The sequence below is a fragment of the Phocoena phocoena genome, chromosome 2 (genome assembly GCF_963924675.1).
Source record: "Phocoena phocoena chromosome 2, mPhoPho1.1, whole genome shotgun sequence".
Taxonomy (NCBI): Eukaryota; Metazoa; Chordata; class Mammalia; order Artiodactyla; family Phocoenidae; genus Phocoena; species Phocoena phocoena.
Window position 1 is genome coordinate 22,987,231 of NC_089220.1, and position 23,883 is coordinate 23,011,113.

The following is a 23,883-nucleotide window of genomic DNA, read 5'->3' on the forward strand; positions in this document are numbered from 1 at the left end:
TCAGGTAAGCAGGATTCAGTGAATAAGTGAGAAACAATCATCACTACCCTCTCCCTATGAAGGATATAAGGGACTGACCGGAGAAAGTTGTACCATCTGCCCAAGGTTTCTCAAAATCAATGCCAGATCTCCTTATTGCCCCTCATTATGATCAATCGTGTTTTTTATAAGGAGCGACCATTATTATATCTCTATTCCAGCCTGATAATTGTCCTATCATCAATAATACGAAATCTGGTTATAACACCAGTACAGGGTTTGTAGCAGGTTACTTTGTGTTTTGCTTTGGGTGCCCATCCTCTTGAAAGTCATTAATTGTTACCTCATTTGGACAACAAGTTCACATACTGCTTAAATTAAATCTTTGCACGTCTCCAGTCAGTGTTGCACAAAGACTAATTAATTAAACCTCAGAACACCCTTGGGGAATAGGCAGTATTATTTCTCCTCTCCTCAGATGGGAAATCTGAGATATAAAGAGGTTAAGTGGATCGTCTAAGGTCAGAAAGTCAGTCAATAGCAGACAGAGCCAGAAAACAGACTTGGGAATGCTGTGACCCAGATCTCTTCCCCAATGACAGAAATAACTCCAAAGAGGATTCCAGCTACTTCCTAATACCTCTGCCTCATCATCTTTCTGAATTTACCCTGTTTTACTTATTGTCCTTACAAGGGCTTTTGGTATACATTTTCTATTTCTTTTGAAGGGAAAGTTACCTAGACAGAGGAAGAGGTAAAGCAACAGAACGAATAAATGTTACTTACCAAAATCAAACAAAAAAGTAATTTTGGTTAAAATAACATAGAAGAGAGAACTTCCCAGTTTGCAAATAATTTTTTCAATATTATTAGCATATATAAACATACACATATTCAGTTAAGAAACTGGAATTCCTCCCTCCCTTCCACCCAAACCACCCCTCTCCCTGTCCCACCAACTCAACTTTTGTTGTGTGTTTGGAAGCATCCTTCTACATGAAAGCCAACTGATAACAATGCTATTGGAAGGAAAACTAAAAGCCTACTAGTAACTTTATAATGATTTATACAAATGAAAATGCCTGGCATGCCACTGAACTTAGACTTCAAAAGGCAATGGAGTAAAATAAAATATTATTAACATAAAATTGAAAGAAACAAAAAAATCCTCTCAGGCACATGAGACTCAGACATGCATCTAGTTGTCTTTTCCTTTTTAAGAAGTGAGGCAATCATCATCTTTAATGTTAAAGGGACTTTATGAGCTGGTGATTACTAAACAAAATTATTTGCTTTTTAGAGTTATTCTTAATTTATTTTTAATTAGACCACGTACGTTAAAAACAGGGCAAACAGTTAAGACTCAGTGAGGATTTTCCGTGTTTAAAGGTCTGAATGTTTTCACTCAACTTACAACTGTAGTAGTCCTTTATTTTTTAAGTTGCATATTAATATACCTCATTACTATTTATAAATAACTCAATCAAATGTCTACATATTTTAAAAACTCAATGTCTACTTAAAATAAAACTCACTTAAGCTACAACAGTAGCTTATACTGGCTCAGGAAAGAACAGAGTAAATAGCTTCTTAAAGACAAAAATTTTTCGTCACTGAAAGACAATAGTTCACATCCTAATAAACAAGAGCCACACAGAAAATTCTAACATCAGGTATAACCGCTGCCCTCTTTTATTAACAAAGTGGTTGTTTTTTTCAGCAAATGAGAAACTGCTGTTTTGCCTTCCATTAACCTTTCCTTTTTCAACCACGTACACTTTTGTTGCATAAATATCGAATACACAACGAAAGTGTAGAATAAGTTTATTTTTTTAGTTTCAGTCAGCAACTAGGACACCATTAACTTCTTATGAAACGTATTTGCCTCTGTAGGTTTAACTCTAAAGGCAAAATTCATCTTTCTCATTCTTTTCTTTGTTTAAAAACAAATGTTAAAAAAAAAAGTCGCTCCCCTTATAACAGTTATTTAAGCAGTTTAAATTACAAGAGTCAATCTATGATTTTTTTGTTGTCATTAACCATGCTACAGATAGCAAAGCCAAAACAGCCTCAAGATGTAAGTTTAATAAGTTCTTTTGAAATTTCTTTAGAAAGCTCTGGTATAAGAGGTAATTTAAAACAAATTAACAAATAATGTCATGCAGTGGTTAAATTGCCATAATACATTTCTTTTTTAGAGGTTCCTGGAATCTCTTGTTTGTGGTTGTCATGCTGATAGAAAGCTAGATGTTAGTCCCTTTAACTGTATTTTAATGGCAATGTATTATAGCATGATTTATCAACATATGGCAGGTGGAAGCTGACACAAATTATAATGAAAATTAAAACAGTCATTTATGCAGCAGGCCATTATCATTTAAGGAACATTTATTTGCAGGCTTTAAAAATGAGGGTTTAGAATCAAATGATTTTAAAATGAAAGTTTTAACGACAGTTACCTTTTTCCTGCAGCCACTCCTCTACGGGCCGGTTATATTTGAAGGGGATTTTCTGTTTTACCATTTGGAAGCGTTCATTATCAGTGTTGCCTTTAAAGTTTAAAAAACAGCTTAAAGAACAATCTGAAAAGTCAATAAGTCATTCAAAAACATCCTAGGTTTTTGGTGTGTTTTATGAAGTTTTTAGAGATAGATATCCATTTATCTTTAGTGGAGGTGGAGTCGAAGTCACTCTGCCCTTGGTTGACAGATGTGAGGTCAGGTTATTCTTAGCTATGCGGTACTCCGTATGTTTTGGAAACGTGACTTGGGATGGACATCAGGAAGAGGTTTGGCTATTTACAGAAATGGGTTTACCTTCACTCTTCTCCATCTCACTCTAACCACACCTTAATTGGGTCAATGGAGGAACAATGATCCCCTTGACTTGTATCAGATCAGCTTCATAATGTGGTAGGGGACCCTCAGTGTCTTAGTCATGCATGTTCCACACTCACTCTACTGTATCTGATCAGAAGCATGGGGCCGTGCACGTCCTTATTTTCCTCTCAGGTATGTGCAACTGCTCTACTTCTTGGCAGAGGGAAGCCAAAGAAGGCAATTTAAGCCTTGACGGCCAACGAAAACTTCCTGTTCCATAAAGGGGGGGCCTGGCATCCCATCACCTATGTAAAATAGGTAGAGTATTACAGATAACTCTTTTAATCTCTATCTCTTTGTCTAGATCTGTTCCACATTTTAAAATCGAAGGAACCCCAAAGTAAATATCTGTAAATAAAAGCAGCTATACATATAGTGATATAGCATTTTCAGACTTCTGAGTACCTATATTTTGTTAGTACTAACAGACACAGGTTTTATATGTCTACCTAGTCTCTCTCTCTTTCCTTCCTGGGAGAGGTCCTTCCTGAATACACATCCATTCATAAAGCCTGTTAGGGATACTTCTTCCAAGCATGAAATATCTAATTAGTTTCAAGGATCAAACATAATGCTTTTAACTGTTAGTATGCCTCTTTCTTCCTTTCATAAATGGTGTTACCACCCCTGGATGGTTTGTCTATTTAGCACAGACATGGAGAGTGGTGTTGTGAACATATACCCCTAATGAATATGCTTCAAATCACAAAATAATGAAGCCATGCTTTGGGAACTGCTCTGTCTTGTCAACCAACCTCATAGCGATCAAGCAGAAACCGGTGAATTCTAAATTACTTTTGACTCATAGCCTTACAGTATTGGAACTTCAGGAAGCCCAATCCAAATCACCAACATTGAAGGTGAAATCAAATTCTCAAGACAGGTGGCTTGGAAACCATTTATATAGAAGTCTAAAAGCTAGAAAGATTATTAGGATTGAATATAGCATCAGGTGAATAGAAGCTTGCCCTGGCACTTCCATCTCAGGGTCATCTTCACAGAGGAGTTTTCACTGGCAGAGAAGATTCCACATGTGGCTAAACTAGTACCTGCCTTATGTGAGGAATGGGATGGGGAAGGGGTGGCAATATTGGGAGATATTTAAAAGATTCCCCATGCATTTCCCCTTTGAACAAATTATTCTAAGGAGCTGACTCATTATTCTTACTATCCAGGAATAAAAACAAACAAAAAGCTCATGAAAGAGGCAACCATGGATTGGCTCCCAGCCTACATTATGGGACCCTATCTGCCTGGCATAAAGCCTAACATATTAACATATCAAAGGATAAAGTGCAATGAATGGGAAGAACAATTAACAGTTTTGGATTGCAGTATATCATTTAAAGTTTTCCTCAAAATGTTATTTCTCACAGAAGAAAAAAAGACAGGGTGTAAGCTAGGAGGAAAACCAGAAAGGTTTCTTAACTTCTTGGTGTTTCAATAAGTCCATGGTGAAAAAAGTTAATTTTACCTGTTAACGTAAATACCACGTAGAGATCATTTTAATGATCATCCTGGTAGATCTGGGTACACAGAATTCTACTAATCCAAAATAAAGTTGGGTAAATTTTCACATGTCCTAATAGAAAAGGAACATGCACTTTTCTGAAAATAACCTGTATCTCTATAACTCTTAATTCTACCCTATGGGAGACAGATACACAAGGGTATAACTCTTAATTCTACCCTACAGGAGACAGATATACAAGGGACGTCATCCATCTTCATAAGCTCTGACCTCTCAAGTTTTAGTCACAACATACTGAGAAATTGAGAAATGGCAAATGGATTATGCCAGGTTCACCTTGAATATGTTCTATTACTTTGGGTTTTCTGTAACTGTCATTGGCTACAATATTAAGTATAGTAATGACCTCTGTTCCACTCACTGTGGAATGGATTGGTGAAGTCAATAGCAAATATAAAGCTAACTATTCTTCATAACGTGCAAGACGTTATGTAAATCATAAGTACCCAGCGTTCCAAACCGACAGCTCTATGTGTACCAACTTCATTAAGAAGCTGTATTGACTTACTTCTTCCCCAAACATATGGGTCTCGGTCCTCCTAAGCACCCTCCCCGCCATCCACTCTCTGTCAAGCATAAAGCTCCACAGACAATCATATTAGGACATGGTACTGGCTAGAAAAATAAGAAACAGTGTAGGAGAATCAGTAAGTGATATGTTGGGAGGACAGCATAGCCACGATTCAACCTTAGACCCTTCAGAAAGTGAAAGACAGAGAGTCATTCTTCTCCATCTCAGCTTAAAAGACATTTAGAAAAATGTTTTAAGTTTTCCATGCCAGACTGATAGTATCTAGCACTAGGGATAGCGATCTTGCATACTGTTAAAAGCTGTGAAAGATGGAAGGCCATTTGGAAAACCAAACTGGTTTAAATTGCCACATTAACATCGTTCTTAGTCTCTTTTCATGTTCTTGTTGGTTTTTAATTTTAATTTATCTCAAACATTAGTGAGAAATGTTTTAGAAACATGTGCATGAGAATGAGTTCACTTGCCCCGAGCCCCATTTGCTATACTGACTGAAGAGCAGACAACCTTCTACATATCAGAATTCAAACACAGGGACTACTCTGAAAGCTTAGCAAACCTCATCAAATCCATATACGTTCATATTAAACCCTTAATGACATTTAGTTGTACATTTCATATAGCAGCCAGTATGAACATTTAAACACAGACTAAAATCAATTCTTCAAAAGAAAGTGATGCTATCCTCAAGAAGGAATGGCCTTATGAATAGTAATGTCATAATGTCACTAAAAAGAGGCATATGTATATTACTAATTATACCCCAAAAATGTAATGATTGCAGTTCTCAACCACGCTGAGAAATCTATAAATCGCACAATGACATCTTCAAATAGACAGTTCTTAAATTACTTATATGGATCTGACACTCACCTACTTGGAACTGAATTTTAGAAAAAAAAGTATTAGCCATATTTCAGTCTATTATACTGAAAAAGGTTGGAGGGGTGTGTGTGTGTGTGTGTGTGTGTATCTCCATCCATTTTTTATACAATTGACCTCCTACTGTCATTTGCTTATGTACTATTGGTTCTGTTATCAAATATTTCAGCTCCTGGAGACACATACAACATGCACTGTTGAATTATAATATTGTGAAGAGCAGAATGCTCTGAGGTGAAATTACTGAGGCCCAACTGGTTCATACACATAGCTGCAACCTTTATGCAAAAACAGCTCACATTGACTACATGTGGGTTAATCCATTTAGGATAAAAGGAAAAGAGAACAGAGGAAGATAAGACAAAGAAAGCAAGTTGACCCTTGAATAGTTTCCCAATACATTAGTCCCTCTTTAAGGTCCCAAAGAAGTAATCTGGAAACTTGCTGATGACCCCAAAGAAGTAAAAATTCTTTCAGTTGAAAAACTTAAAGATAGAGAGAACTCTTGTATTGCACAGAAAATAACTTTTACAACACCATTTTTACACTCTGTTGATTCAAACATAGATCCTATTCATTAGAAGTTATACGAATTTTCTTAAAACCATAATCAGTACAGCATAGGAGCTATGACCATGGGCTTTGGAGACAAACCTGGCTTTGAGTTTTAACTTTAGTAGCTACTTGACCTTGTGCAAGTCACATAGTCCCAGTTTCCCCACTTCCGAATTCACCACAGGACTTGGTATAGGATATTAAGAGGTAGAGCATATACAGAACCTGGGATATGAAAAAACATCCAATTTATTTAAACTATTATTATTATTAACATGATTCAACTCTTTCTTAATAATCAGAAGGAAGCATGTTAATTCCATGGTGTGCTTCCATGGTCTCAGAACTTTTCCAGGCCTCCATTCCAAAGGTGACCGTATTACATTTGGTGCCACAAAGGTTACCATCCAAAGATGAACGGACCGTAGTTGGTTGTTGCTTTTTATATTTCTGTGTCTTCTAAAATATACTCAGCTAACCCCATTTCCAAAACAAAGTTGGTTTCTAAAACCACTGAAAGTAAAAGAGCAATTCAGACATCGACAAATGCGATTTCTTGGTCCAGCTACAGGTAATGATGATATACTGCTGCTAGGCTGAGGAAGAGTGGCTTAAAGGTTCTGGCAAGTTGCACTGGGCTGGCAGAAAATGCTTTCTTGCAGGTAGACCATTAATACCATCTGAAAGGTTGTCAACCATGTGGACATGCTAATAGGAATATCGTAGCAACATTCATCTGGGCAAAATTAATGCCAGAGGTATTTTCACATTTTGTTTTGAGTCTGGAATAAAGGAAGGGAAAGTTTCCTTTATTGCTTTGTTGACACTAAAAAATGAGACCGTGGGTCTAAGGAACAGTCAGAGAATGAATACTATGTATTAGAGCCAGAGGCAAAAGAAAATCAATGTGGGTAGACTCAAGTAGTACAGCGTTTTAGAGGTTCTTAGAATGTCTCTCTCCCCAAAGAACACTTTGTGAGTTTCAAAGCAAACATCAGGCACTAAGGACAGGAACTGGGGGAAATTCTTTGAGCTCTGCACTGGTCTTGTTCCTGGTGTTGACCTAGACAAATTCTCTCAGAGTCAGATTGGGGGCGGGGGCGGGGGCGGTACTGTGCTACCCGAAGGGCATCTAGAATGTTCAGCCACTTGTAAGTGATGGATGGAACTCAACAAGAATTAATATCTTGTATTTTATAAAGTGCCTTTTGACCAAGGAGCTCAAAATGCAATTATAAGCATCATCTCATTAATCCTCACAACACATCTTTGGGGCCAAAGAAAAAAGAACGATTTGTATGTTCTGAGCCTCGATCCTTTAGTGTGCCAAGGCAAGAAAATTAATCTCTTGGAGTAGAAAACTGATCAGATGGGGGAAGTAAATTAATAGACTCAGAGCACAAGGGAATTATTAAATAAGGGAGCTTTTCCAGACTCACTTAAGTGGTTCCAGGAGCCAGCGAGAACCACCTTTCCAAAGTGATGAGATGTTTACTCCTAGAAAGCAGCGGGGGTCACCCACGAATGCCCTGACTTGGCTGATGAAGCTCACTGCCTCATGTCTTCTGGGTATGTTTGGAAATGGAAAATATATGTGGACAGACATATTATCAATTCCTTCCCATATTCAAGTCATAGTATTGATCCACCATCTCTAGGCTATAGGACTTGAGCTATTTAAGCAAAGATGGCTCAATAGGATAGATGCAGTCCTATCTCAGACATTTACCAGTTCTGTGAACTTGCATAATTTTCTTAATCTAGGTGTCTATTTCTTCATCTGTTCCAAAAAATACATGAAGATGATAATACCTATATTGTAAGATTTTATACAAATTAAATGTAATAATCCAGTCAAGAATGCTCATGGGGAGTTGGAAGAGGCTGGAAATGTGATTTATTTTCATTCTCAGGGGATGGGAGTAGGGACTGTGCTGGAGATGTAACCCTGGAGCTCAACGTCCACTTATCCAAGTGATCACGCCCCTATTCCTTGGCTTTGTCAAGTTTGTGTGCAAACATGTTAACATTGAACTTCTCCCAAATCTAAATCAAAGTGCCATTTCTGTTGAAGTGCTATTATATTAAAGACAATTTACCCTGATGCAATAATTGGACCATATATCACCAATCCCTATCCTTTCCCTGTATTTTGAAGCCATTCTCAACTCTCTTCCTGAAGCTATTCTCAACTCTCTTCATGAAGCTCATTGATCCTGGACTTTTAATTTATCCTCATCCACGAAGGATATTTTCAAACCCAGAAAGATGAACAAAACAAGGCCCAGGTGACCAAAATATCTTTATTTGCTTTCATAGTTTAAGAAACTATTTCCAAGTAATCTAATGGAACTTTCTTCATGATCATAGGTCTGTCTAGCACTTACTCTTTAAGATCCACTTTCAAAAATGACATGCTATAAATGAACAAAACAAAACCGACTATAAAATTTGCTTTCCTTCCTCAAGTGGTGTCACTCTTTGCCTTCTATAATTATTCCAAAATATGCCCTGGAGCTAGGCTAGTCAATTTCAACCTGGCTTTTGTCTAGTTCCTTCCTGGTAAACACATTAAGTATACCTATGTCTTGGTGTATATTTAAGCTTTAGTTTCTTCATATATAAAATGAAAGTTATAATAATAACTGCAACATAGGGCTGTTGTGAGAATTAACCGAGAACTAGGTGTCTGTAAAGTACTTAACATAGTGTGTGGCACAAAATAAGTGCTAAAATAAGTGCTCAATATATGATTGTTACTCTTGCTGTTATTGTTATAACAGTACCTGATTCAGAAGGGTTAAACTAAAAAGAAGGCAAACTTAACAAGATTTACTTCACCACACAACTTTTAGTGTCAAATCTTTTCAAATTTCCTTTTCAACATAAAACCTTAATGTTCTGTCTTCAACCTTTTGACACATGATCCTTTCAAGATTCTCCTAGCTGTCCTTCTTCTTATCACTTATTTCTTCCACTTTTGCAAAAGCCACAGTGTTATGCTAGGGCTCATTCTTCCCCATGATCCATTCTTTCCTGCATATCCACCCTCTGTGCAATCTCTCTGTTACTCTTTAATGTTGGTGATTCCATTCTCTCTAGGTGCCTTCCTTCCCACTCGCCCCCAGTTTCCATTCACTTTCATTCCTCTCATGCAGAGGACATCAAACTCAATGTTTTTAATGCCAGAATACTGGAATAGTTGGTAAAAAAAAAAATTCCAATCATTCAAACATTCATGTGTGGTGTCACTACCCAGCTCTGAGGACAGGTAGGAGGTATGGAAGGACAATTTCGATGAGCAACAAATAGAAACATTTTCATCCTTGTGAATAGGAAAGTCACACCAATATCAACATTGCTGATGCCATAATAAATTTATGCTACAGTATTATTTCTGCTTAGATCATATGGGGTCTCTGGTGTTTGTAAATTATAGGTCTTCTAGACCAACCTTGAACCTCCTGCCTACAAATGAATATATTATTCCCAAGGGATCTAAAAATAACAATCACTGTCCCATGCACCACCCACCCCTGACCTGGTGAATATGCTGGTTTACAACAGTTGTCTAAACAACACAACACAGAATAGTCAAACAGCAGGCTTATTTCCAACTTAAGCCCAAGACAGTTTCCAATTAAATTGCTTCCCCAAAAGTTTGTGCCATCTTGCTTTCACACAGTATACTTTATGAGCTTCAAAGCAGGACTTTAATTATATTAACTTTATTCTTTTTTGTTTTATAACAGCATTCCAACCTGATAAGAAAATGTTCAACTCTAGGCCTTTTATTTCCTGTAGGAGATACCTTTCTTAGTCTTGTGCCATCTTGCAAGTGTGATAAGCATATCTTTTGTACATTCATGCCAGACCCTGAACATTTTACAGAATAGGAGGATTATGTGGTGACTTTAAAATGTTTACAAATTCTTTAAAATTCCCCTCTGTGAGAGGTAGAACTTGATTCTCCAACTGGGCTGGATTTAGTAACTCAATTCTAAAGAATAGGATATGGTTGAATTAACAACTCATTTTAGAGACTAGATCAGAAAAGGCACTGTGACTTCCTCCCACTCCCTCTCTCATGGCTCACTCTGGGGAAGCTACTGTTGTGTCATAAGGACACTTAAGCCACCCACATGTCAAGGAACTGAGGCCACCAGATCCTTCAGACCTAGGTAAGCCTTGAGATGACTGTAGCCCTAGTCAATAGATGAGTCATGTTAATCCATCAGACACTTTGATACAGAACCACTCGACTAAGTTGCTACTAAATCCTGACCTGCAGAAACTGTGAGATAATAAACGTTACCTGTTTGACGCCACTAAATTGGGGGTAATTTGTTATACAGCAATAGATACAGAGTAACTAGAGAGTTCAACCAGAGGCAGATCTCCTTAAGAGGCTCTCATAGCTCGCCGTACATTATACTCTCTCGAGGACATGAAGATACGCTATATCTATAACATATTCCTCATGTGCCAATTTGCTAATGCTCTCCCAAGGGAATTGAGACTATTTAGGTAAGACTTGTTTTGAAGAGCCCAGGCCGTCAGCATATTTTTTGTTAAATATGGTTAAATGTATACCAACTTATCTGTCCAATAAAACACATGAGAATTTTTACATATTGGCTCCAATTTTGAGACAAATTGTTTTGGACAATGTAAAATTTAGAACACTTTTCCCAAACTAGTTTTCTATTCTGACTCCCATCATTATTTCTGGGTAAACATGAACAAGGGCTTAGAGTCCAACTTTCTTCAGCATCCTGGAACATTACTCATCTAAGACCCAGAGATTTGAGCTCCTTCGAGGAACTCTATTACCATTTCCCCACCTTTTAGGAGGACTGCATTTTCTTACTTGTTTGCACCAGCCTTTACGGTCTGAAGAAGATTCTTCTTGCTAGAGAACTTGTTGGGGATCTGTGGAAGTGGAGGGCTGAGGGGGAGGGAGAGTCCACATAACCATTGAGGTCCCTCTTAAGCAAATTTTTTTTTTTGTTTTCGGCTGTGTCGGGTCTTAGTTGCGGCACGTGGGATCTTCGTTGAGGCATGTGGGTTCTTTCGTTGCAGTGCGCGGCCTTCTCTCTAGTTGTGGCGTGGGGATTTTCTCTTCTCTAGTTGTGGCAGGTGGGCTCCAGGGCATGCGGGCTCTGTAGTTTGCGGCAGGCGGGACCTCTCGTTGAGGCGCGCAAGCTCAGTAGTTATGGCGCACGGGCCTAGTTGCCCCTCGGCATGTGGGATCTTAGTTCCCTAACGACCAGGGATCGAACCCGCGTCCCTTGCATGGGAAGGAGGATTCTTTACCACTGGACCACCAGGGAAGTCCTGCAAATTTTTTTTGTGTTTCATAATTATAAAGCAGTTTCTAGGAGTAGAGGTCATTGGACCTTACAGTTTATATTTTGAGAGGAATCTACACTTTTAAGGTCGAGGGGACTCAAAGATCATCTAAGAAATATGTTTCTCAAACTTTCACTTAGAACATCATTAGCCACAGGATTTCTAGAATAGGCAAGCATCAGAGAGTGTATGTCTTGAAGACCACTCTTCCCCCACAAAGGTATTAATTAAAGAATTGTCTATACTCCTGATTTGTTTGGTTATGTGGCATTTCCAAGGCTTTTCAAAATATGAACCAGTTGGCAGCCATGCATCATTTAGTGCAATATTCAAAGGTCAGGTATACACGACTACAGTGTGGTACAAGAATCAAAATTCTCCCAGTGAAGGAATAACCTCAGGGAATGCGGTTGGTGTACTATATCTTAAATTCATGCCATGCCTCGGCCTCGTTAACTCTGCTTGGCAAATTAATTCAAATTGATTTGTTTGTGAGAACTGCAGCATGGCTTCAAATCTGGCCACAAACAAAGGAAAATGATAAATAACAACGTATTCAGCTCAGAGAAAATATCTAGAGAAAAGTACAGATCAGCATGGGGGCTGTTTTTATAAAGTAACTGACTTTGTTAAAAAACAAAACAAACAAAGCAGAAAAGAAAATAAATGAAAGGGAGAACATGGCCTATACAAATAAAACACATTTTATAGATAACACTAATATATCATAAATACCCCAAACAAAGGCAGATAAAGTATCTGAAAGCATCCAAGGAGGAATAGAAGAAAAAAAAAGATTAGAAAAATTTTAAATGGACATTTAATTTTTTAAAACACCATTAACTCAATTTAAGGTAGAATAATAAGAGGTAATGAGGGGGGAAAAAGAAAAAAGAAAATAATGTGATATGGCAGGAAGAACCAAGATTAATTCCAAAATGTCATATCCGAAAGAAAGAAAAAAAAAAAGGACAATTCCTCAGTAAAAATCATCAGTTTCCAACCTCAGTTTGAGGCCTTGAGGGTTGAGAGGGAGAAAGTTTAAGAGGAAAATAGATTGTAATAATGAGAGCCTTTTCCAAGCTCTCTGCTAGTGTGTTAAGTTGTAAAATAGCTATAATCCCATTCCGATATCCATGCCCCTTTGCAGTGGGACTTTGTCACTCCTCCCATCAGATGTACGTCTATTTTTCCACCCCTTGATTCTTGATTGGCTCTGAGACTTGCTTTGTTCGGCACAGGGCATACTAGTAAGTGTGATGGAAGCAGACGTTTGAACAGCCCTTGCATGTTGGTGCTTGCCCGCTTATGCTGATGAAGCCTGAAACTGCCATATGAAGGAAGCTGGTCTGGGATCCTGGAAGATGGAAGACCACAAGAAGAGAAACCCCAGCCACCCAAGCCTACCCTTCCAGCCCAGTCAGCTCACTTGAGCCCCCGGATGTGTGAGTGAGGCCATCAAGATCATCTAGCTCCATCCAAGCCAGCCCGGAACAGAAAAAACACCCACCTGATCCACAGAAACATGAGCCAATAAATAAAGTTTGGGGGTGGTTTGCTATGCAGCAAGCACTAAATGATACAGCCAGGAAGTCGGGAAATCCAGTGAGGACAGGGCAGCTGAGATGGGGTAAACGAAGCACCCTCCCCTATGTGAGTCTCCATCAAGGCCCATCAGGAGGAGTGGGGAAGCACTCAGCTGCTGTCTGGGGAGTCAAGGGAGTTTGCTTAGGGAAAACCTTAGGGATCTTGGAATGGACACAGGGAGACACAGGCCCCTGTTATCTATCCTTAGCCCTCTTCCATATTCTAAAGGGAGAATTATCAAGTCCAAGGGTAAGGGATGCAGTAATGCAGCTTCCATGAGAGGGGAAGGAAAGGTCAAGGGTGAGGGAGTTGGAACAGGATGGGAAAACTAGAGAAGACTGATTCTTCTCTGATCTCCATCCATTTCTAGACTTAGACTAAGAAAAGGGAGGGAGAATAGTAGAGGTTGACTCTACAGGTAATATGGAGCCATCACTATTTAAATGATGGATGGACAGACAGTTGGTAAGAAAAGCAGGTTGGACTTCCTGGTAAGATATCCTGGAACACTAACCCCACCCCCACCAATGGATTTCTTAGTCCTCAAATGGTTTCATGGGAAACCTTGGAGGACTGCCTTCTCTTTTTCGGAGCAAACACTGCCTTCACTAACCCCAGCCTTCTAAACCCAACCAAACCAAACCGTTTATGTTCTTGCAGGGTACAAATAATCTCCGGTCATGAATGGCTTTACCTAGGTTTAGAATAGAAGGATATTCCCCCTCACACCTCCTACTAATACAAAATAAAAACAAAGCAAAGCATTGAATTAAAGACCAAAATGAGACAAAACACATTCCTGCCTTGCAACCTTGGCTTTTAAAACCAGGCACTGCATCTTCAGCCCCTTTTTAAAGCTTATGGATTACAAAAAGCAGCCGTTATAAATTCATGGATGAGTTTAAAAGTCATTTTCCTGGGCCTTAACAGCTGGTATCAGAATAGTATTATTTTAGCATGTCAATGGCAATTAGACTCTAGAGGAAAGCATTAAAAATGACCAAAATTTACTGACTAAGGGGTTCGATAAAGAGAAAGGACAACTAACACTGCTAAGGGTTTTGACCGGCAACTCAAGCAGCACATATTTGCCAATAATTAGAAGTATATCACAGTTTATGTCATGACTCAAATATTAGTTCATATTATAAATGTGATAGCCAGAACAGCATTTTTAAAAAAAATTAGGGCTTTTTTCCCCCTCACTTTTAAGAAAGTGGTCAATGATTATGTAAAATTATGGACACATTTCAAATGTTTACCTGCCACCTAGTCTCCACTACCCTACACTACATCAGTTCTTGCGGGCATGGTTTTTCTCCTTTGGTGTGAAATTATAATCACCTTAACAAGGTTTTGGTTTTTTTGTTTAAACAATCTTTTTACACCATCCTACACACAATCCCCTCCCTAACACACAATGACACCAAACACTGACACATCTTAAGTGCTCAAGAATACTCGTGAAATTGATGACTACTGCTGCCTCAAACAGAGGCAGGTATCCTGACCCTAATAAATGATTAACTTATTAGCTTTGATGGTTAGATGGTTACTAAAGTTCTCATAATCTCTGACAACCTACAAATGTGAGGCATATAAATAAAATATTAATGACTTCCTTCTTTCAGTCACTTAATATGACATTAAATACATGATAATAAATCTTGGTCACCTGAAGAATATGTCTAAAGATCTGTGGGCTATTTTATATTTAAATGTATTTATTTGTGCTGGGCAAATGCAACGTTTTTTATATTACCCAATGATGTGTGTGTATATGTATCCTGTATAAGAAGAGAGATTTTACAGATATCTCAAAGGAAAGAATGTCTTTGCATGTTCTCCATAAAACCTTGCACCTTTCAACAAGAAACAGCTCCTGGATATCTGTAAGAAATAAATATCCAGGATTTAAAGAATGATTCAGAATAATTTCAAATGTCATCTCTAATAATAATGGAATTGATCAATTTTTTTTAATAAAGGCCAAGGAGGAGATATCAGACAGATCTATTCTCTTGATGGAAGAAGCAAACTCTATCATCTGCGATATTTCAAATTATACTAGTCAAATTAGAGTAGTCCATATTGTGTAGAAATTTCTAAACCAACCAGGGAAATGGACCAGATGAACTAGTATTTTCATCATTCCAACTGCTAGGTTCCTTTGAAATTTACTCTTTCAGAAATCCACTTTTATCTTTGCAATAATGATTCAAGAGATTAAAAGAAGCCTTGAGTGTCTCGATTTGCTTACTCCAGTCCTATTGATGTACCACTGCTGTCTTGTCAAAAATCACTTAGAACATTGGTGAGTACAAGGTATTTTATTATTAGGACAAGAGATGAGACAGGTAGAGCATGCAGTTTTCTTGGGTTTATATTTTCATTTCTGATTTTCAGGGATGGTGGTTTATTTAAGTCACATTGGAATCCTCACAAGTGCCTAGACTTCTGAATGGGAACTGAAATTTTCCGTCTAACCAAAACTCAAGGATGCTGTCCAAAGATTTACTTCATTTATTGTTTTTCTTTCAAAGACTTACCTTTGAGTGTGACTCAGAAAGTAGAACCTAGACACAGTGAGTAGTAAAGATATATGGAGATTTTCTCCTTACTTATCCTATTGACTTTAAAAAGTTCTAATTGAATAATGGCCCAATTCCTATTATTCAGTTCCTAGAACAGGGATTTACAGAGATAGATGCTTACTAAATACTTTCAGAAAAGAATCTGAATGGTTTCTGTTAACAAAGGAATGTAGATACTAGGGTGGCTTCTGTCCCTAGAGGTTGGCTATGTCATTGGTATTTCGACCACAACTACACGTGTAAAAGGCAGTGAGGTTTGAAGGTACACAATTATTGCTCACACTGTTCAGCCCTCTAGTCAACACTTTGCTGGTTCTAAGTAGCTACAGTTGGGGTACTGGCACAAATCAAGGAATCAAAGCCAGAGGAGAGAGGAACAAAGTCCACTTACCTTGACTGTTCTATCTGACCAGAAAAAATTAAAGCAACGGTAGCTTGGCAGAATGAGGCAGCTAGATAACCATGCAGCCAAAGAATGAACTGGATTTACTGGCTGAAAAGTTCATTAAGGTTTTGGCCTATGCGTTTATGGGCGACATTTATAACTACTATCACATGTCAACCAGACCACCAGGAACGTGGCCTTGGAACACGTGTTGCAGATGAATTGTATACAACTCTTGAGAATGGCGATGAGACTAGGGACTTGTCGTAAAGGTCTGGGATCAGGGTTGGCCAGGGCTGTGAGTCACTGTGTTGGCACACTACCTCGCTCAGCTCAGTTGACTTATTTCAAGAACAGATCTATTAAGAGTATTTCAAAATTCCCTTTATGAGCCTACTTGGAGCTCACAATTCTCTGAGGCCATAGTGGGAGAAAGTCACAAAATGAAGCAAAACTATTAGCTTTCACTTGGTTTATCACCTGTAGGAGATCTCAATTGCTCCCTGAGAACAAGATCCCCTTTTTCATGTATTGCCTTCACTTTTACCTCTCCCAGAGGTCCAGCCCCACCCTTACCACACAGAAAATTCAGTAAAAATATCCAAGTATTCATTTTGAAAGTCTAAAAGCATTTCAGTTCTATTTCAGTTTGTGCTTCACTTATATAAATTCCTATTTTATTTGAAACAGTCAGCATCTCAAAACAGTTTTATATAGGTTTCAAAATGAAGTAAGTACTTCTAAACCCTGGCTGTCTGAGAAGGCTTTAGATTTACTTTTACTTTACACTTATTTTAGATTTATACTTAGCTCTTTATTTTTAACTTCATAGATGCCTAAATGTTCCCCTTCCTCCCTTTTATCAATTTGTCTAAGTACACTGGGAAATCTACCCTTTGAGACCTACCGAGAATCACCTGACTAATGTAAAGATATTTTACTAAAATTAGATTTAATTGTTTCAACAAAGAAAAACTCTCCAGTAAAATCTTAAAAGTTATTCATGATAAAACATTTGGTATTTTTCTGTTGCTTTTAAAATGGGCTTTTTATGTATATCTAATGCTTGTAAAGGACGCTCTTTATCTGCGTACGTTGTTATTGTGTACATGTAGACAATAAAATCAGAGGTCATCAACAATAATCTCAGTAGAGTTGTACAGTGTAACATTTACTGAGCATGTATTATACAGCCACTTTGACTTTAAAAAAGGCGGGTAATTAGCAAAACCGTGGTCACTCTCTTGAGCTATCAGGAGCCAAGTCTGGTGGTACATGCTTTCTTTTCTGGTGGTGGGAACTCTGACTTTTTCTTAATAACTTTATTACAATCAATACTGAAGTTAGTAAAATGTGAAGGAAACTCTATTTTGCATAAATAAAATCTGGTCTGTCTTAGACTGATGTTTTGAAATTTATCTTAAACTTGTCACGATTGTGTGTATATACAAAAAACGTACAACCTGGTTCTCGTTCCTTTAATAAACAGGAGAACAGAATCTAAGGTCCCTAAAACTCAGCAGCGGGAAGTGGACTGAGTCACATCTAAGGAGAGTCCACCCTCATAAAAGGAGATCAATGGCCAGAAGCAGAGCAGAATTTCAAGCAGGATGCTCTCATCAGCAGGTAAGGGACAGCCAATGCCAAGAAAATGAAGAGGACGTTCTCTGGAACTTAGAAGATGTACATATCAGGGAGCAGGGAGAAGAAAAGATAAATGCTAAGAAGCCAGTTGGCACCTTTATACGGAAGGGCTATGAAGAATAGGCGAGGGCAGCTAAGCCAGTGGCTGACAAAAACCATGAATTCAAATGGAAAGTATGCGACTCCTCTCAGGAGAGAGGGGAGAAAAGTGTATTCAGAGCTCCAAAACTTACGGTTACTAAGTAGAAGTAACAGAACTAGAGAAATAATCATGCTTCCTGTTGGCTGCTTGCAAATCTTGCTCTAAGCAATGCACAGCATAACAGAAATAAAGGTAAACTGAATCTATGTCTTTGGTGTTCAGTTAGGAAAGGGGTGTATGTATGGTTGGGTTTTTGTTTGTTTAAGTACAGGTAAATGGCCTGTCCCAGTGACGCATCCGTCCACTTCTTGATCCTGAATTAACCTCACCATTCGGTGTATGCTACTCTACATAGAAGTACTATTTTCTGTGTCTCTTGCGATTTAACTCATCCACTTAGAGATTATCTTTCTCCCTTTATTCCAAACAGAGATGACATAGCCCATAAAATAAAGCTTATCGGTCAGTAAAAACAGCTATAAGTTTCAAAACATGCATAATCTAGACCAGGGGGCCCCCACCTACAAAGGAGTAGCAAATCTGGCTCTTCACAGCTTGTTTTTGTATATTGTTTTATTAGAACACAGCCATGTCTATTCATTTATGAATTGTCTATGGTGGGTTTTGCACTGTAACAGCAGCGCTAAATAGCTGCAACAAAGACCTTATGGCTTGCAAAGACAATAATATTCATTATTTGGCCTTTTGCAGAAAAAGTTTCTCTAAATAAAGGTATCAGCGTCTCCATGCCTATATTCAAATCCAAATTGGTCCTATCACCTACTACTTGTATGATACTGGAGAGTACGTTACTTAACCTCTCTGAGACTCAGTTTCCTCATCTCTAAAATGGGAATAACAACAGAATCCCTTTCCAGGACGCTGTAAGAAGGATTCAATATGATAATCCACGAACCTGGCACAGAATAAGTACTATGTCAGTATTATCTATTATTAACTAATATTATTCCCTTAAAATCCTTTATGCAAGGATATTTTGTTCTCTCCTCATTCCCTTATCCAGGATATACAGCTCTGAAACACTGGTAGGCATTTGGAATGAAGATTTCACCATTGAACTCTGAGAAAACCACATTTCTACGATGTGATTAAAATGAAGACAAATCGAGTTTAATTAAACATTGAGACTGGCAATTGTGCATCGGGCAGAAGCACATTTCTAGTAAATGTTTAATAATGTGATTACAGAGTGTACTGCATGCACCGGGATGTGAGAAACAATAGTAAATTTGCATGTGAATGTACATCTGTCAACCAAATGAATTTGAGCTCCATATACAGTGAACACTGGACTGCTCCTGGGAAACAGATGGAAAAGTAGGGTAGCAGAAAGGGAGAGGAGTGTAGGAACAAACAAATCTGTGTAGAATCCCAGTGTTGACACTTTCTGGCCCTGTGACTGCAGCAAATATGCTCAAACTCCTTGAGCCTTGGTTTATTCATCTGTAAAAGAGGGAGATTAATATTTCTCTCTTGCAATCATTGGACAGATTACACTAAGTGAAACGATCTATGCACGATGCCTGCCCATTAGTTCCCTCAGTGTGAAAGGTGTAGGTCAGGTCACAGTTTATGCTTGTGTATGTCTAGGTAGGGGAACAGAACTTGTTAGCATTGTCCTAGAGAGCCCAAGGTTACAGCCCAAATTCCATCCTATGCCCACCCTTGTCTGGTCCTCAGGCTCCATCAGACACTTACGTGTGCCACTGAACCCAGATCTCACCTGATAGCACCCTGCTGCACTCTTTGGAACTGCAGGTACAAGGTAGTATAGAGCATAGAAGCATTAAGTTTGCTTCTAAGAGATACAGGCTTGAGTTGCAGGTCTTTAAGTACTAGTTTATGACCCTGGGAGTTAATGTCATAAACCTCCATATTCCTATCTGTAAAATGGTGACAAAAACAGTCTCTACCTCTTAGGGCTACTGTGAAGATTTAATATAAGAGGTAGAGACTGTTTTTGTCACCAAAACCAGACTGAATAACTGCACAATAAAATTTAGTATTAAGATTATCTTGCTTGGGTACATGCATTCCTCTTCTACTAGACTATAAAATCCTTGAGGGCAGGGGTTTTGTTTTATTTCCCACTGTATGGTCATCGCCTAGCTTGGATTCACATGTAAAGTAGACTTTGAATAAATATTTGTTGAATGGTGAATGAATGAATGCATAAGGAGACCACTCCACTCAAACCCACTCCACTGATGAGGAAGGAGATTAGCAACACCTTTTTTTTATATAAAAGGCAACATCAGTTAATAAAAAGACGTTTGAAGTGTTTCTGCTATTTGAAAATGCAATATAAAATTTTTTTCTGGCCTATTATTCACTTACTTCCTTAATTTGTTTTGCTATAACCTTTAGCTTTTGACTTAAACTGTCATTTTCTAATTCTGTACCTGGTCCCCAAGTGTTCTTACGCAGCAGTGCATATCCATCATTGGCATTTGTCAGATCCCTCCAACCAGGCCAACACAATGTCAGGGACTAAGGGTAAAGCTATAATACTACCATGTGGAAAAGAAATGCACCTCATGGCGCAAACTGTAACTATCACTGGGAATCTAATCCAATCCACATTAACTTCATGAACTGAAGATTAAAAGTGCCTCTTTAACTTTGACTCATCTGTCCTTCTTCCTCTGACCCTCCTTTCCCCTTTCTTTAGCCTGCTGGGGTATTGACAGGGATTTCAGAGGAGTGGAAGGTCTTTATCTCTTTGAGATGAGCTGCAATATGATTACAATCGATTTGAGTGATTTACAGTTTAGAGTGCCTTTCATTACCCTCTGTGCTTTATAGAATTATAAATGACATACTGTATGTGAATATATATTATTATTATTGGATGTTTATGTACTATTTTCCTCGAAGAAGCTAAACATTCTTTTTTAGGCTTTAAATAACTACATGGACCCTGCAAACTTGTGCAAAGCTTAAATTGAAGAGACTGAAAATTGGGAAGTTTTCCTATAAATAAAGCTATACTCTTGGGTGTGTGTTAGGACGTTTGCTGCCCACATAACTCTGGGGCAGAGAGAAAGCAGTATAGGGTAATTGTGTTTTAGGTTAGGATAATAATTCTAGATTTTCATAATTAAGGACAAATTCTGCAGGCCATAATTTCATTTACTACTTAAACTGGAGCTTCTCTGTGACAATAGGACAAATAAAACTTGTAATTCACTTAGCCCAGCTTTGAAATTATGCAATATTTGATGACTGTTTTAATTCTTATTATAAAGGCCTTGCAAAGAGTAAGATGTTATTAGTATTCTTATGTCACACTATCTCAAATGAAATTTGAAAATCACATAACATTGTGACCATACTGTAATTCTAATCTTCAAAGTATCATTCCATGGATTTGGTTTAATAAAAATGTACTCACTGTTCATAGAAATTAAGAAAGCTTTTTTGTCACATTCCTACTTAAATAGTGCCTAGAAGTGACCCTCAAATTTCTCTTAACTTATTTCATTGAGTCCCTGGACTATAATACGTATAATATTTAACTTATGGGTAAATAAACAATTATCGTGCACATTTTAATTAGTAAAAATCCAGTTTCTTTAAATCCAAAGACGGTCTACTGAAGATGAGAAAAACATAAACCAGGACTTAAAACTAAGGTGTGCATTTTATAAAGTCCTACAGAATTTTCCAGGAAAATTCTTCTTTTGCTCAGCAGTCCTCTAGATCAAAAGGACTGCCCTGTTCACAAATAAATCTCTTTAGTTACTACAATTGCTATCATATTATCTGATAGACAGCTTCATCATTATGACAAGCTCCTTTGTGTGCTATTTAATTCTTTTATAAATAACCTTGAGTCATGTGTTAGCTTAATGTCTCAGGAGCATATGCCACGTGTCCATGTGCTCACGTGCTATGTGTGTCTGTGTCTATCAGAAATGTTCTTCTCTTCCATAGGCTGATTAAGTATAAATGTAAGCATATGTGAATATATGTAAATATATGTTACATACATCTATGTACACATGCTTGTCTTTTTGTCTTCTGGGTGGTTATGTTTAATTTTAGCATTAGGCAGAAGCCCACAGTTTGCCTTGAAACTCTTATCAGCTTCTAAGAGACATTTACAGGGAGAGAAAGGCTCTAGGTTTGATAGCAGTAATTGTATTTAACTTGTAAGATACAAGGCTATTTATCTTGTAGCTGGGAATTCACAGAAGAGAAAGGAGGTTTGTCTGATAAAACAAAAATTAAAGAAAAAAATACTAAGCACTCTCTCACCACTCTCTCATTCTCCAAGTGAGACCATGAAACAGTAAAATAGACTTTCATTTAATAATTTAATAAAGCTCTTCCTGTCCACTTAGATATGTTGCTAGAAGGTAAAATGGGATCATGAAAGGAAAGACGCTCCAAGTCCCCAAGGCCTGAGCGATGGTGTAGAGGAAGGCAAATGTCATAAATGCCCAGGTTAGTGCTGACTTCTAACTTGGCAGAAATTGAAAATTTAACTTGAGAGAAAAATTCTAAATTGTCAAGACTTGGGATAAGACCAGAATTCCTGGGGCTTGCAAGTGTTCTAGGGTATCAAAGTGGATCCCTGGAAGGAGCAGAGTGTGATGAAAAACTGGAACTCTCAAGTCAGGTGGTCTTGGGTTGGAGTACCAGCGTTTCCACTTACGCAGTGAGCCAGGTAAGTACCTGAGCTCTTGGAACTGTTCTTAGTCTGTAAAATGGGGACAGTACTAACATTGACCTCTAGTGTTACATTAAGGCTAAATAAGATATTGAACATAAAGTGCAGAGTATGTAGTAAACGCTCAACCAAGAGCAGCCATCACCATCTGGATGAGTTTGGCCGAGAGATGGTGGCATCTCCATTTTCTACATCTCTGGGACAACAGCCCCATGAGTTGAGTGCAGTTATTATCCCAGTGACTGTGTAAAGACAAAACACATTAGATGAGTTCAGAAGGTGTATGAAGGTAAAGGCCCATTATTTTATTAATGGTATAAATGAAGATTTACATTATGTAAAACAGATAGAAGGAAATAAGAGACAGGATATCCTAGTCCTGCACCGTCCAATACCAGCCACGAGCCACTAGCCTCATAGTGTCAGTCTGAGGATTGAGTGAAACATGCATTTAAATCCCTCAGTGCCTAGGACATAAAAATTGCACAATAACAGTAAACCTTCAGGGCCTCAGTCATACCAGTCACATTGCAAGGGTGGCTACGTGTGGTTAGTGGCTACCATATTGAACAGCACCAGCACGCAGTCTGAATGAAGAAAAAGAGACATTTTTAGCTTTCTAAATACCAGTGATTCTCAAACCTAGCTGCATATAGAATCACTTAGGAGCTCCCTAAAAATACTGATGCCTGGGCCAGTGCTTCTCAATTTTTACTGTGCACGTGAGTCACCTGGGGACCTTGTTAAATTCAGATTCTAATTCAGTAGGTTTGGGGTGGGGCCCAAGGTTCTGCATTTTTAACAAACTCCCAGGTGATACTGAAGCTGCTGATACATGGGCCACACCCCAGACCAATTAAATTTAATTACCTGGGACTGGGGCCTGAGCATCCACAGAGTTTTAAAAAATTCCCAAGAGAATATCATTGGCAGCCAGGTTAAAGGATGCTGCTTTACACACACACACACACACACACACACACACACACACACATCACCAACCCTAGCAAGTTAAAAGTCTCTTGGAAATGGAAACTCACCTACCTGTGAGTCCTAATTCGTTCCTGACAAATTGGAAAAAAATGACTATTTAGCAATGCAAGTATTTAGCATGCACTGGTTTGATTG

At 38.2% G+C, this 23,883-nt stretch overlaps 1 protein-coding gene across 12 annotated transcripts in view; it reads right to left on the minus strand.

Annotated features, from left to right (window-relative positions):
* The window catches only part of NRXN3 (neurexin 3), a 1,619,945-nt gene that overhangs the window by 160,776 nt on the left and 1,435,286 nt on the right, over window positions 1-23,883 (minus strand). For 8 of the 12 annotated variants that reach the window (XM_065871344.1, XM_065871333.1, XM_065871337.1 and 5 more), the window contains one exon: window positions 2,439-2,528. The exons of the other annotated variants lie outside the window; for them this stretch is intronic. In XM_065871344.1, coding sequence (XP_065727416.1) covers window positions 2,439-2,528 — 90 coding nt within the window. The remainder of the gene's footprint in view (window positions 1-2,438; window positions 2,529-23,883) is intronic. 12 annotated transcript variants of the gene reach the window in all.